The sequence below is a fragment of the Panonychus citri genome, unplaced genomic scaffold, assembly GCF_014898815.1.
Source record: "Panonychus citri isolate SS breed McGregor unplaced genomic scaffold, ASM1489881v1 Contig00141, whole genome shotgun sequence".
Taxonomy (NCBI): Eukaryota; Metazoa; Arthropoda; class Arachnida; order Trombidiformes; family Tetranychidae; genus Panonychus; species Panonychus citri.
In genome coordinates this window covers 1,263,713-1,278,031 of record NW_026515546.1, presented here as the reverse complement: position 1 = coordinate 1,278,031, position 14,319 = coordinate 1,263,713, and the positions used below count along the sequence as shown (strand labels likewise).

The following is a 14,319-nucleotide window of genomic DNA, read 5'->3' as shown; positions in this document are numbered from 1 at the left end:
ATGGTTTAGATTTAATTTTCAATTTCTCCAACAGAATTAAATTTAATTATCTCAATCATAACTTGATGACCATGAAAGTTTTTTAATTGCTCCAACTCTAGGATTACCTTTAATTACATCAATTTTGTTAATTTAATCTTAAATCAGAGATTTACAATCAAGGACAGATCAACAACCATTAATGTGTCTTTTTTTCATCCCTATCTTATAAACAATTAACTTTAATCATCTTTTTTTTGTATAATAGTAACTAAATTGTTGACATTTAATTAACGTCCTCAATTATCTTGAAACTCAATCAGAATTAATTTTTCTCTATTCCAATTTAATTGTAATCATATCTTTTCAATTCATCATCTTGTCTGATTGTCACATTTGTAAACAATCAAAAAAATTGTAAACTTTGTAAATTCTGACAATTAACAAACTAATCAATTGTTTTAAATGTTAAATCATTTGAATGATGAGCAAATAAAAACAAAGACAATTGTTAATCAATTGTAATCTCTTGAAATGAGAAAATTTTTATATTTCTGCTAATCAATTTTACAATTAAGACTAAAAATATCAATTATTGGTTGAATATCTAATTGATTGATTGTGAGAAGGCACAAATTTTTTTCAGAATCCAGGATGTTAATTGTAATTAACTAATTTAGTTGACTTTCTCTTTGACATTTAAAGCTTTAAACACTCGAGAAGCGGGTTGACGATTAAGTGTTGAGCTAATGAATGAGCTTGTTTTCATTAAATCATCAAAATTAATTCCGGTTTCAATTCCCATACCATGGAGCATGTAAACCAAATCTTCAGTTGCTACATTTCCAGTTGCCCCGGGGGCATAGGGACAACCACCAAGACCAGAAATAGATGAATCAAAAGTAGATATGCCAAATTGTAGAGCAGCATAAATATTGGCCAAAGCCATTCCATAAGTGTCATGACAATGAACGGCAATACAATCAATTGGTATTTGTCGAGTAATTTTATCCAATAGTTTCTCAAAAGTTCCTGGATTTCCGATTCCGATTGTGTCACCAAGTGAAATTTCATAACATCCAAGTTCATATAATCGTTTGGAAAGTTGAGTCACCTTTTCAGGGTCAACTGGACCTTCATATGGACAACCGATAACACATGAAATATACCTGAGCAAATGAATGGGAAAACGTAGAGTTAATTAACCAGCATACAAGAAGAAAAAGTTGATTTTCAGATTTTCATTTAGATAATTAAATGGCCTCATTTCAAATTGTTACGAATCATAATCATAAAACATCAAGAAGAGGTTCAATTGTGAATATCATGAAATAAAAAACGATCAACAAAATTCAACGATAATCCAATAGTAAGAGGCCAATGTAATGTGACCTTTCACAAGTATCGAAAATGTTGTTAAACTGGTCAAGTAACAATTTCGAGTTAATCAAATAGCTAATTAGTATTATGATGAAAGAGAGAATCAAACAATTAATATTCGAGACAACAATTAACTGACCCTCTAACATTGAGACCTTCTTTCAGAGCCAATTTCATGATCTCTTCAATACGAATGAAACTTTCCTCTATTGTACAATTGGTGTTTTTCCTGTTGAAAAAAAGAAATAGAAAATCAAACCATTAGAACAATTAAACAATCAAATTAATCAACTTACTTTGAAAAAGATTCAGTAGCTGCCATGAAAAGAGCAATTTCCTTAACACCAGAGTTAATTGCATCTTTCAGGCCATTTAAATTTGGAACCAGAACCGGATAACTAACATCATTTCTCTTGGTAATCTGCCCATAGACTTGCTTATTATCGGACATTTGTGGAACCCATTTAGGTGAGACAAATGATGTAACCTCAATGACCTTTAATCCACATTGATTTAATCTGTTAATCAATTCAACCTTAATCGAAGTGTCAATAATTGTCTTCTCATTTTGTAATCCATCCCTTGGTCCAACCTCGACAACCTTAACCGATGCTGGATAAAGCCTTAGATTGGAAAGACCCTGTAATCAAAATGAAAGAAAATAATAACAACAATTAACTCAAAGATAATAGTAATTAACTGTATGGTGTTTAATTTAATTAGATTTACTTACCCGAGTAAATAACTTTGATAGGGTTAGAGAGACCATGTTACCATGTAAACGATTAGTGATTGAGAAAAAGTTGATGAATATTCAACATTAAATGACAAGTAGATTGGCTTGTGTACCAGAAGATTATCGATGATGATTATCAACAATTAGAATTACCCTTGAGAAGTGGAGGAAAATCAGTCTGAGTATAATTGATTAATTGATTTAATTAACTGCAAACAATCAAGACAAATTGAATTGAAAAATTTTCTCTCTCTTTCTGTGTTTAGGTTTGATAAACAATAACCGATAACAATGGTAACAGTTTCATAACAAGAAAGTAGATTATTAATCTAATCAGATTTGATTCACATTGAGAATTAAACTGGATTAACATGGTAAACACAGACAGACAGGTAAAGAAAGAGACCAAATTAGCTGCAATCAATTGATTGTAAGACAACAATCAACAAAAGTATGAAGAAAAAAAAATTTGAGAAGGACAATCAACAACCATTTGGATTATCAGATTATCTGATTGTTTTAGAGATTAATTAGTTGAATTAATCTTGTTACTAAGGGTAATTGACACTCTTAATTTAAAATTTAAGGTGGAGGCAATTTAATTTATCAACATAATCACAAGCAATCAGCAAAGTAAACAAAAAGTAAACAAAGAAAATTAGAAAACAAAAAATTGCGATTTTAACCCGAAATCGGTAATCAGTAATTCCGGCTGATTGTTCAGCTTTCTGAATGACAATTAAACCGATTTAATAGTAATTCCTATGGGTTCAATTGTCGTTTGTATTTTGTGGACTATTGATTGATTGGTAAAAAATGACCATAATGACCATTGATATGAGGTCAATTCTCTCGCAATTTCCCCGGGAATAAATTTTGAATTTGGAACTGATTCCTTCTCAAAATATTATATTCAATCAATTTTATTAATCACCAGCTTATTACATAAGCTGAAAAGTGAATAATATTGACTTAGTAAGTAATCAATTGGAGTTTTAAAATAGTATGAACAAACTAATTAAGAATCGATTTGGCCTAATTCTGTTGGGATTAAATCATTTAATTCTTTAAATATCAGAGCTGATATTTAAACAATCAGCTATTAGATTAAAGTATAAAATGTGAAAATCATCAAATTAACAGTTCGTTTCTATTTAGTAAATAGCAAATTAATTGGAAATTAATTGTTACCAAGTTATCACTTTTATTACATTGAATCAAATTTGAAACAAAAGTTATCATGAAATTCAACAAAGTTCCAAACTTTTCACTCGTAATATTTGTTTCCATGATGATGGAAAACTCTGTTTTTGGTTTACCTATTGCAGCCGAGATGGATGAGATCATTAATCCTTTATCGAAACCTAGGCAGTTCTATGGAGAGTTGAAAGAAAGTCAACCAACTAAGAGCGAACTCCCGGTTGATGGTGTTAAAGATCAAGAAGCCTTTGCCGAGTACTTGACATCTAAATTTGAAGTGATGGAGACTTATAATCTAGCCGGTACAGAAGATACTGAGATGGAAAATTCTGGTTTTGGTTTACCTATTGCAACTGAGATCAATCCTAATTCGGGACCTAAGCAGTTCTATGGTGAGTTGACAGCAAGTCAACGAAATGACCCCGATGAAACCGACCTCGCGGCTGAAGGTGTTATAGACCAAGAAGTTCTTGCCGAGTACTTGCAATCTGGATTTGACGTGACGGACACTTATAATAAAGCCGATACAGAAGATACTGAGATGGAAAATTCTGGTTTTGGTTTACCTTCGGAAGCCGAGATGGATGAGGTCATTAATCCTTTATCGAAACCTAAGCAGTTCTATGGAGAGTTGAAAGAAAGTCAACCAACTAAGAGCGAACTTCCGGTTGATGAGACCTTTTATCCTTTTTCGAAACCTGAGCAACCAACTGAGAGCAACAACGCATCTGAAGGTATTATAGACCAAGGAATCCCTGACGATTACTTGACATCTAGCTTTAGAACACTGGAGAGTTATGATAATTATGGTTCAGAAAATACTGGAGGTTCTTTGCTCCGATGAAAAACGACAAGATTATCGAAATTCTCGTTTAATCACATCTCTCTATTCCTTGTTACCGATAAGATATAAAAGAGAAAACAATTTAATAACTGGTTGTAATTTACATCACACTAACGACTAATTTTTCTTAATTTCAATTAATTAAAAGGTTCGAAATTCAATCAACAAATAAAATTGAAACCTTTTCAAAAAGTTTAAAAAGACCATGGAACTTATTTACGACTTAGAGAGAGAGAGAGAGAGAGAGAGAGAGAGAGAGAGAGAGAGAGAGAGAGTCACTAAATCATTGGTTTCGATTGTAATTGATTAATAAATCATTTCGAGTCGAAATTGTTTCTTATTGAACAAATTGATTACTATTAATGAGTTAATTTTTCAGCTCTCTCCATGTTCATGGCAACCTAATTGTCAACAATCAGTTGGAACCATAGCTCAATTTATTACTTATATCGTAATTGTTTATAATCATTATGGTTAATGATTATGCTTTTGATTGTTAACAAGCTGTAATTTATTATAAATATCGTAATTAAATAATCTCATTTCGTGGTAATGATAATAATCATCATCTTTATGTTTAATTTTTGCCAATAAAAGGAAACAGTTTAATTAACTTCATCCGGATTATGAGCAATTAGAATTGTTAACTTTTTCTCTGCTTAATTCCCAGTGATTAATGTTAATTATTTATATCAAATTACAAAGTTTTTTTCCTGTTAATTGAAAAAGAAACAAATTAACTCAATTTAATTTTAAGAGGATAATTTTTCCATAGTTTCATTCAGGAAATTGACGCAATTAGTGTGAATCAATTGATTGGTTGATTGGTAATTGTAATCATTTAGTTAACTGAGTTAAACTCATGAAAATTTAGATGATCAAATATGGTGATCATGTTTGAATTGTATTCTGTTAACCTAATCAGTTAAACAGGATGAACAATTAGCGATCTGTTTAGGGATAATTAAGATAAATCAATTAACAATTAGTTAATCAAATATCAAGAATAATAAACTTTTGTTTTCGCAATTGTGACAATTTGTTAAATAACTTTTCAACTCTTTTAAGATTGTTGATTTTGTTTAATCAAATTTATTGGTACAATTTAATTAATTACCTTTCATGATTATTTACTACTTGACAGTTAATTAACTTAATTTATTTCGTCTACAAAATGATCAAGTTTAATTCAGTTAGACAATCAACAATCAACAAAGATCACAACAAACTGATTAAATCCAAATGAATATTTCATTTCAAATTACCAAATTAATCAAATTAATTAGCTAATTAAAATCAAAATAACAACAAAACTAATCTTGATCAATTTAACCATCTAATTAGTTGATCTCTATGACCAACCCTTTAGTTGATAATCAATCAATCAATCAATCAACCATAATAATTGGTTGTTAAAGTTAATCAAAAAGTAAATTGTGTTCAAGTTATTAACCTAAACTAGAAATTAAATTTAATTAAAATCAATAAACTTAACAATTAGAACTAAATTAAACAAATTGTCTGTCTGTCTATTTGTTCAATTTTCAATATATCATGAAAAAAGTAAACACAATCAACGAGCGATTAGTTAATTGTTACAACTTTTTTTTCCCATCTTCTCTTTATTATCAAAATCATTTTCTCTTTCTCTTCTTTCTCAAGACCAAAAGAAAGAAAAGAAAGAGAAAAAAAGAAAGAGAGAAAAAGGAAAGAAAGGAAAGAAAGAGAAAAGAAAGAAAATGATCTGAGCAACTCTCCAATTCTGTTGAGATTTCACTCTCATCATTTTCATCAGTCAGTTTCTCTTAAGTTGCAATTTTTTTTTCTATTAATCATCATTCTTATTGATTTTAATTAACTAAATTGATTATCAACAATTGATTACTAGATGTTAGAAATCATATTAATCATGATAGTTTATCTTTAAATTGTGTAACAATCAACAGAAGTGAAAGAAAATCACAAAACCATTTTTCTTGTTTATGACTCGCGGTTAAAACCTATGTTTGTGTGTCCATTGTTTATGTTTTATCACAATACCTTTCTCTTTGTTTTCAATTGATTAAATGGTCATTTTTCCGGTAACAATTAGTTGTCCAATTGATTATCAACAATCAATTAATCACTGCCAATCATTAAAATACCAATAATAATTTTCTTCCATCGAAACAACAAACAACAAACAACAAACATCTCATCTCTGTTTTTTTTTCTGGTTTCTTCGGGTGGACCAATGCATCTATTGACCATATTGTTAGTGATAAGTGTATCACCGATATGTTTCACTCAAGTAAAAAGCCCATTGTCAGAATTTATAGCAGATTATTCAAGGGTTGTCGCAGAGGCACAAGCAAAAGGTTTACCAACACCCTCACACTATGACCATTTTAAAGTTTTTTACAATAAAACAAACAATAATGTCTCAACGGTTACCTCAATTGATACAAATGAGACAACAACAACAACAACAACACTCGTTTATACAACAACAACAACAACACCGACTATTGGTCCAGTTAATGGTGACATTGATGTACCAGTTTCTCAGAAATCATTTGTGGTGAATGGTAGTAACTCTGATAATGGAATTATCATCTCTGAACCATCGACAATTTCATTAAATCCATGTGAGAGTAATAATGCCAATTGCTCACAGATTTGTGTCTCTCACGTCAATGGTACTTACCAGTGTGGCTGTAAATATGGTGTTCTATCAGCCGATAATCAAACCTGTCAACCTCAGAAAAAATTTGTCATCTTTGCTCGACCCTTACAACTTGAATTCTATCCTCTTGATGATAGTTTATCCGCTGCTCCACCTTATCCACCGATAACCGATTCAAATTTTTTGAAAAATGTGATCGCGTTAACATTTGATTATGAGAAAAGTCGAGTAATTTATTCAGATATCAAAAGTTCAACGATAAACAGTGTTTTCTTTAATGGTACCGATTTCAAAATAATCGCTGCAAATCAGAGTAACGTTGAAGGTTTAGCGCTTGACCGTGTCACTAATGAACTTTGGTGGACAAGTAACAATGATTCATCAATCTATCGACTTAACCTGGATAAAGGAAAGTTTCCAGAGAAAGTAATTAGCCTTGGACCAGATGATAAATTGCGAGGAATTGCAGTCCATGGATGTCGATATATGGTCTATTGGGCAAATTGGAATCACAATAATCCCTCAATTCAATGCGCTTTTCAATCGGGTTACAATAAAACCTCAATCATAACAACGGACATAAAGATGCCCAATGCTGTCACAATTGACCAACAAGTGCAAATGCTTTACTGGAGCGATGCCCGATTAGATAAAGTGGAAAGATGTGACCTGGATGGTAACAATCGTTTCGTTGTTGTCTCGAAAACACCTAAACATCCATTTTCCCTTGCCGTTTATGGTTATCACGTTTTCTGGACTGATTGGGTTGCTCAAGGTGTTTATCGAGCCGATAAACAGGCCAATTCTGAACCTAAACTAATTGTCAGTAAAATAAACAGTCCCAAAGGTATAACCATTGTCGCTGAAGATGTTGACGATTGTCGTAAACACCCGTGCTCAATACTCAATGGCCGTTGCTCCGATATATGTACAATGACCGTTAACGCTACCGTTGAGTGTAGTTGTTTCAGCGGTCGTGTTATGCTTGATGGAAATTTGTGTATTAATGAAGAGATTGCCGCTAAATGGCGATGTAATTCAACGCAATTTGAATGTGATGACGGAACTTGTATTCCCATTGAACTGACCTGCGATTCAAGAAACCATTGTATCAATGGTAATGATGAAGATGCCAAACTATGTGCTAATCGTGAATGTCCATTTGATTACTTTAAATGTGACACTGGTACTTGTATTCTTAATCATAAAATATGCGATGGTATAGTTGATTGTCGTGATCATAGTGATGAAACTAACTGTACCTGTCCTGGTGATGATTTTAGATGTCCAAATGGACCTTGTATTCCGATTAGTCGTCGTTGTGATCGTGATGCTGATTGTCCAGGAATGGAAGATGAATTTGACTGTCCAGTTCCCGATTGTGAAGCTTTTAAGCAAAAAATTTCCTATGGAGATGAGACTAAATTTATTAATTGTAATCGTACACCAATTTGTATTCACCCTGATTGGCTTTGTGATCATCAAAATGATTGTCTTGATTGGTCAGATGAAGCAGGATGCCAGCCGAAAGTTAATTCAACCAATGTTACATGTGATGCTAATTGGTTTCAATGTAAAACCGGATTATGTATTCCAAATACATGGAAATGTGATCGGGATAATGATTGTGTCAATGAAAATACAACTGTCACATCGGATGAGCAAGATTGTACCTACAAGTGTCACATTGATCAATTCCAATGTGCTAATCAGGATTGTATTCCCGCCGACTGGAAGTGCGATGGACACAATGATTGTCAAGACGGAAGTGATGAGAAGATTGAAGTTTGTCGAGAGAGACCTTGTCCAGCCGATCACTTTAATTGTTCATCACATCAATGTTTACCTATGGTAAATAATCAATTGACCTTTAATTTGTAGTAACATTTTTTTATTCTCCATATTTTTAGTTAATTATATTGATTTGTTTTTACATTTTTTTCTTCTTCTTCTCTTCCTCTTGTTGTTTTTTAGCGTTGGGTTTGTGACGGAGAATCAGATTGTGCTGATGGAAGTGATGAAAATCCTCCCGGTGGTTGTAATTACAATTCAACGTGCAAAGAAACTGAATGGAAATGTGTTAATTCAGTTTGTATTTTAAAGAAATACTTTTGTGATGGTGATGATGATTGTGGCGATAAATCAGATGAACCCGATAATTGTCAATCTCACCAATGTCTTGGTGATCAATTTACCTGTAAAAACAAAAAGTGTATACCCAAATTGTGGATATGTAACGGGATTCCCGATTGTAATGACGGAAGTGATGAGGATGCTGATCTTTGTTTATACAAAAATAAGACAACACAAAACTGTCAAAGTGAATATTTCCAATGTGCCAATGGAAATTGTGTTTTACCCAGTGTTTTATGTGATGGGAAAAATAATTGTGGTGATTATTCAGATGAGAATAAATGTAATGTCAATGAATGTCTATGGAGACAATCTGATTGTTCACAGATTTGTGAAGATATGACCATTGGTTATAAGTGTAGTTGCCATGAAGGATTTGAACCAATCGATGGTGGTAAAGTTTGTAAAGATATCGATGAATGTAAAACCCGTCGGCCATGTTCACAAATTTGTCGAAACAATTATGGTTCATTTTCCTGTTCCTGTGTATCTGGTTATCTTTCACCCGACAATGGTACTACATGTAAAGCCAATTCTGAAATTGTACCACATCTTATATTTTCTGACAGATATTCAATTGCCTATTCTGATTTGAAAGGACACAGTTCAAATCTACGGGTAGACAATTTAACTAATGCAATTGGCCTTGACTTTGATTGGCAAGATAATTGTATTTATTGGACGGAAGTTCATCAATTAGGAAGTAGTATTAAAAAAGCTTGTGCCACCGATCGTAATGATACATTAATTAAACCATCTTCCATTGTTCAAATACACACCAATCTAATCCAAAGTCCGGATGGTTTGGCCGTCGATTGGTTTACCAAAAACATTTACTGGAGTGATAAAGGTCGGGTTACCATAGAGGTTTCAAAGATGGACGGAAGCTTTAGACGGATTCTTTTGCGTAAAGAACTTCAAACACCTCGAGCTATCGCCCTTGACCCAAGCGAGGGTTACATGTATTGGACTGATTGGGGTGAGAATCCTTATATCGGTAAAGCGGGTATGGACGGAAGTAAACCAATTCGATTGATTGATGAATCGCTTGGATGGCCAAACGCACTGACCATTGATTATATCACTCGGGAAATATTTTGGGCCGATGCTAAGGAAGATTATATTTCCGTGGCTAATCTTGATGGTACTCGACGTCAGATTATCGTTCATAAGGGAAACTCTCGTCATATTAGTAAAGTTTTTGCTATCACAATGTTTGAAGATTATATTTATTGGACTGATTGGGAGAAACACGTTATCGCCATGTGTCACAAGTATCAATGTACAAATAGTAGCAAAGTATTAAGTTTATCTGAGCGACCAATGGACATTCATGTTTATCATCCTCTCCGTCAACCCACACCAAGATTTGCCAATCCATGTAATTTACTTAATTGTTCTGGACTTTGTCTACTTCAACCTGGACCATATCAACAAGCGATTGGTGTTTGTGTTTGTCCAGATGATTATATTCTTGGTCCAAATGGACGATCATGTTTAAGTAATTGTTCAGATAGTCAATTTAAATGTAAACAGACAATGAAATGTATTAGCAAAAATTGGGTCTGTGATAAGCATGATGATTGTGGTGATGGTTCAGATGAACCAGAACAATGTAAATCAAGTTCCTGTGGTTTAAATTTGTTTACCTGTAAGAATGGTTCATGTATACCCGTTAATCAGATTTGCGATGGAGTATCCCAATGTTCAGATGGATCTGATGAAGAGTGTGGTAAATATTGATAATTTTATTCATTTGAATTTGATTTTGCTTTTCTCGTATTCTCAAAGTTTAATTTTCTCAATCACTATTTGCTTTTATATTCATTAATAGGTCAAAATTTGATTGATCGATGCGCTGAATGTACAGATGAAGGGTGTAAATCAATTTGCTTAAACGGAGGTTCGTGTCTATTAGTTGAGCTTCAAGCCAAGTGTATCTGTCCAAATGGTTATAATGGATCACGATGTGAATACAATGCTTGTAATTGTAAACATGGTGCTACTTGTTTAGCCTCAGGGGAACAGGGAAAATGTCTATGCTCCCCTGGTTTTACTGGTAAATTATGTGAAACTGTAGTGGACCCACTTTGTGACAATTATACCTGTTTAAATAATGGCTATTGTATGGTCAAGGCTAATAAAACTTACTGTGAATGCCCTGCTGGATGGACAGGTAGCAAATGTGAAAAAGTAACCACTGGAAGTGAAATTTGTAACCATTTTTGTTTGAACGGTGGCAATTGTACATTACCAGGAGGTCATTTCCCTCCGATCTGCAGGTAAAAAAGTCAAAAAATACTAAAAAAACACAATCAACTAATCACTTTGTTTATTTTTTTTGTTCTCATGTAAAAATTAGATGTCCAGTCGGATGGAGTGGACCTCGATGTCAAGTTTTAGAAAAGTGTAAAAGTTACTGTCTCAATGGAGGTTATTGTAAACCCGATTCTCAAAAGCAACCATATTGCACGTAAGTTTATTTCATCGCAGTTAAACTGAATGAAAACATAAATGAAAAATTGACTAATTGTTATTGTTTACTATCGATCAGCTGTTCACCTGGTTTTGAAGGAAAAAGATGCGATAAACTAAAAATAGCGCAAAACACTGGCACTGAAACGATTCCTCGAGTCAATCGACAAACACCAGACTGGAAAGTTGCAATGACCGTGATAACTACTTGCATTATTGTGGTCACTCTTGTTTTCTTAATCATGTTTGCATTGAGAATCAGAGCCAGGTAAGGAAGCTTATTTACTAAAGTTTCTCTGTTCACACTAATATAATTTGTCTGTTTCTCATCATGTTTTTCTTGTTTTTCTCTACTGTAGGAGTCGGGCTTTCATGCACCAAAGGATTGATGAATCTGCGGCTAACCTTGAAATAAGTAATCCCATGTTTGGAGATGATGGTGAAGATGATTGTTTCACTGCTTCAGAACATCCAACTCAAGCATTTTCACTTAAATCTGAAGACAAGGTACTGACATCATATCTCATGATAGAGTCATGATTTTTTCCCCAACTAAAATTCAATCAAAAATCAATTATTTCCATCTAATGTTTTTTTCTGCTTCTCTCTCTCTCTCTCTCTTTCTTTCTCTCTCATCCTTACAGAGTACAAACTTCAGTAATCCCATGTATGAATTTCAACAGACGATTGATGAAGAAAAACGTAATCTTCTCGTTGAGAAAAACGATATGACAGAATTTCCTAAAGATGAAATGAACGGCGATGTCAGCGAAGTTACTTCAAGAAACGATCTACCAAACAGTAGTAAATCATTCAAATCCGACTCATAAGATGGACGATGGTCATCATTACTCTCTCTCTCTTTTCTTTTCTCATCTAAAGATTCACTTTTCCTGGTCAACCGTTGCCAAAGCCAAAGAATTTTGCATTTTAAATGCCCTTGACCCTTTTCAACTGAGAGTGGACACTCTTGTCAACCTTTAGAATAGTTTTTCTTTGATTCACTTTTTTTCCTTTTTTTAAGTTCATCATTTGTTTAGTTTAAATGTGATTCCTCAACTTTACTACTCCTGTCACTTGTTGATTCGCACCATTAATCAATCCTCTCCCTTTTTAATCCTCTCTTAATCTTAATCCTCATCAAAGTCTCTAATCCGAATCCTTAAAATCTTAATTAATTGCGATTGCAATTTTACTAATTAACTCAATATTGTCATAAATTTGAGTCTTCCTCACAAATACCTCTTTTAACCAAATGAACATTGCGACAATTTAATAACTTAACAACTTCCAATGTTAATTTAACATCTCTCTCACTCTCTTTTCATTGTGCTAATATTATGTCATAATCTTTTGGTGACAAAAATCACTAATTTTAGTCAATCGATTTGTGGTCATTTAAAGTCCGAAAATCTTTTTCTTCCTCCTTTGTAAATTTTCATAATCTCTTGGCCCTTTTTCATTATCAAGAAAAACGGTAAATGTAAAATCGTATAAATAACTTAATTAATCAATCAATTAACTATAAATAATAATATTCATTCATAAATAACAATAACTTTTCTTACAATTAACTTAATTAAAGTCTATTAACATTATTTATTTTCATTTTTTTCTCGTTTCGTTACAATGAAAAAACTTTTTCGTTTCGTTTCGTTAATTAAGATTCACCATTGGAACATAATTAACGTTAATTTTACTTGGATTGTCTAAATTAAGCCAAGTTAATTGTTCCAATGGGCCAATGTCACATTTACCAATTGACTTAATTGCTTCCGAATCAACTTTAATTGGTTGATTGTTGTTCTCACAGAAAATTTTTGTCGGAATCGGAATCCTGTTTATATATAATAATTATTACATTGGGAAAACAGTTAATTTGATTAAGGTAAAGGTTGATAGTTAATTGTGATTAAAGACTTACTTTTCTGTGATTAGCTGGATGACAATCTTGTCAAGATAGAAACAATTAAATTTAATTGTCTCATCAGTGGTCAGTTTAATGTTAATATTTGTTATATTTTCCAATGAATATTTTGAACTGAATATGAAGTGATAGGTTTCATTGAATTTGATTAAATTGCTCCTGAGAATTAAATTTGGAAACAATTAACAACAATGAAGGAATAACAATTTATTAATTACTACTTACTCATGATCCAATTGAACAAGATTATTTGGATTAAATTGATTATCGAGATTTAATCCAATATAAATGGGAAACTTTCCGTTAATTGGTTCAAATTGTTCACTTAAATTTGATGATGTAAACACAGTTAAATTGTAAAGATAAACTGTTGATTGAATGATGGACAATTAGTTAATTGTTGATAGTATAAAATGACCAATGGTCAATAGACTTACCCGTGGTTCCTTCACCATAAAGTACATACAACTCTTCATCGAGTTGATTGTTAATAACTGAACAGTTAATTGTTACAATTATCATTTGGATAAAAATATAAACACTGATTAGTATTAAATTGCTCATCATGTTGTTAGTTGTTTAATGAAAGCAAATTAACAATTAACTCGTTGATCACATTACCAGGCAAATATCAAATTAAAACAAGATTGTGTTAATCAGTAATTAACAAAATAACCTTAGGTTAATCATAATCACTCCCATAATTTTTAATTGTTACTTTGATTACCAATCAAATCAATCAAAATTCAACCTTAAGGCCAACTTATAACAGATAATATCAAGTTAATTGTTCCCATTGACTGTGATTCCCAATATTCAAACAATTGGACAATATGAATTACAATCAAGTCCTTACAATGTTTGATTGTGATTACAATTGTTTCTTAATTGTTTGGTAGTGTGTGTATATGAAAATCAATCAAGTAAATCGTTAATTAGTTGACTTAATCGTTTCAGATGATTGCTTTATTGAGTATTAA

General features: G+C 32.3%; 3 protein-coding genes across 3 annotated transcripts; 1 reads left to right on the top strand and 2 right to left on the bottom strand.

Moving 5' to 3' along the window:
• Positions 1 to 508: 508 nt before the first annotated feature.
• On the bottom strand, positions 509 to 2,712 carry LOC128395377 (hydroxymethylglutaryl-CoA lyase, mitochondrial-like). Its single transcript, XM_053355795.1, has 4 exons — positions 2,093 to 2,712; positions 1,656 to 1,999; positions 1,499 to 1,588; positions 509 to 1,148 (listed from the first exon to the last, which is right to left on the bottom strand). The coding sequence occupies exons 1-4, from the start codon at positions 2,126 to 2,128 to the stop codon at positions 656 to 658; spliced, it is 963 nt and encodes a 320-aa protein (XP_053211770.1). The 5' UTR covers positions 2,129 to 2,712; the 3' UTR covers positions 509 to 655.
• Positions 2,713 to 5,914: 3,202 nt separating this feature from the next.
• Positions 5,915 to 13,010, top strand: LOC128395646 (low-density lipoprotein receptor-related protein 1-like). Its single transcript, XM_053356108.1, has 7 exons — positions 5,915 to 8,655; positions 8,779 to 10,669; positions 10,772 to 11,219; positions 11,300 to 11,410; positions 11,492 to 11,680; positions 11,772 to 11,919; positions 12,057 to 13,010. Exons 1-7 carry the CDS (start codon positions 6,373 to 6,375, stop codon positions 12,240 to 12,242), a joined length of 5,256 nt encoding a protein of 1,751 aa, XP_053212083.1. The 5' UTR covers positions 5,915 to 6,372; the 3' UTR covers positions 12,243 to 13,010.
• On the bottom strand, positions 12,983 to 14,040 carry LOC128395650 (uncharacterized). Its single transcript, XM_053356111.1, has 4 exons — positions 13,777 to 14,040; positions 13,565 to 13,706; positions 13,337 to 13,498; positions 12,983 to 13,249 (listed from the first exon to the last, which is right to left on the bottom strand). Exons 1-4 carry the CDS (start codon positions 13,904 to 13,906, stop codon positions 13,069 to 13,071), a joined length of 615 nt encoding a protein of 204 aa, XP_053212086.1. The 5' UTR covers positions 13,907 to 14,040; the 3' UTR covers positions 12,983 to 13,068.
• Positions 14,041 to 14,319: the final 279 nt, after the last annotated feature.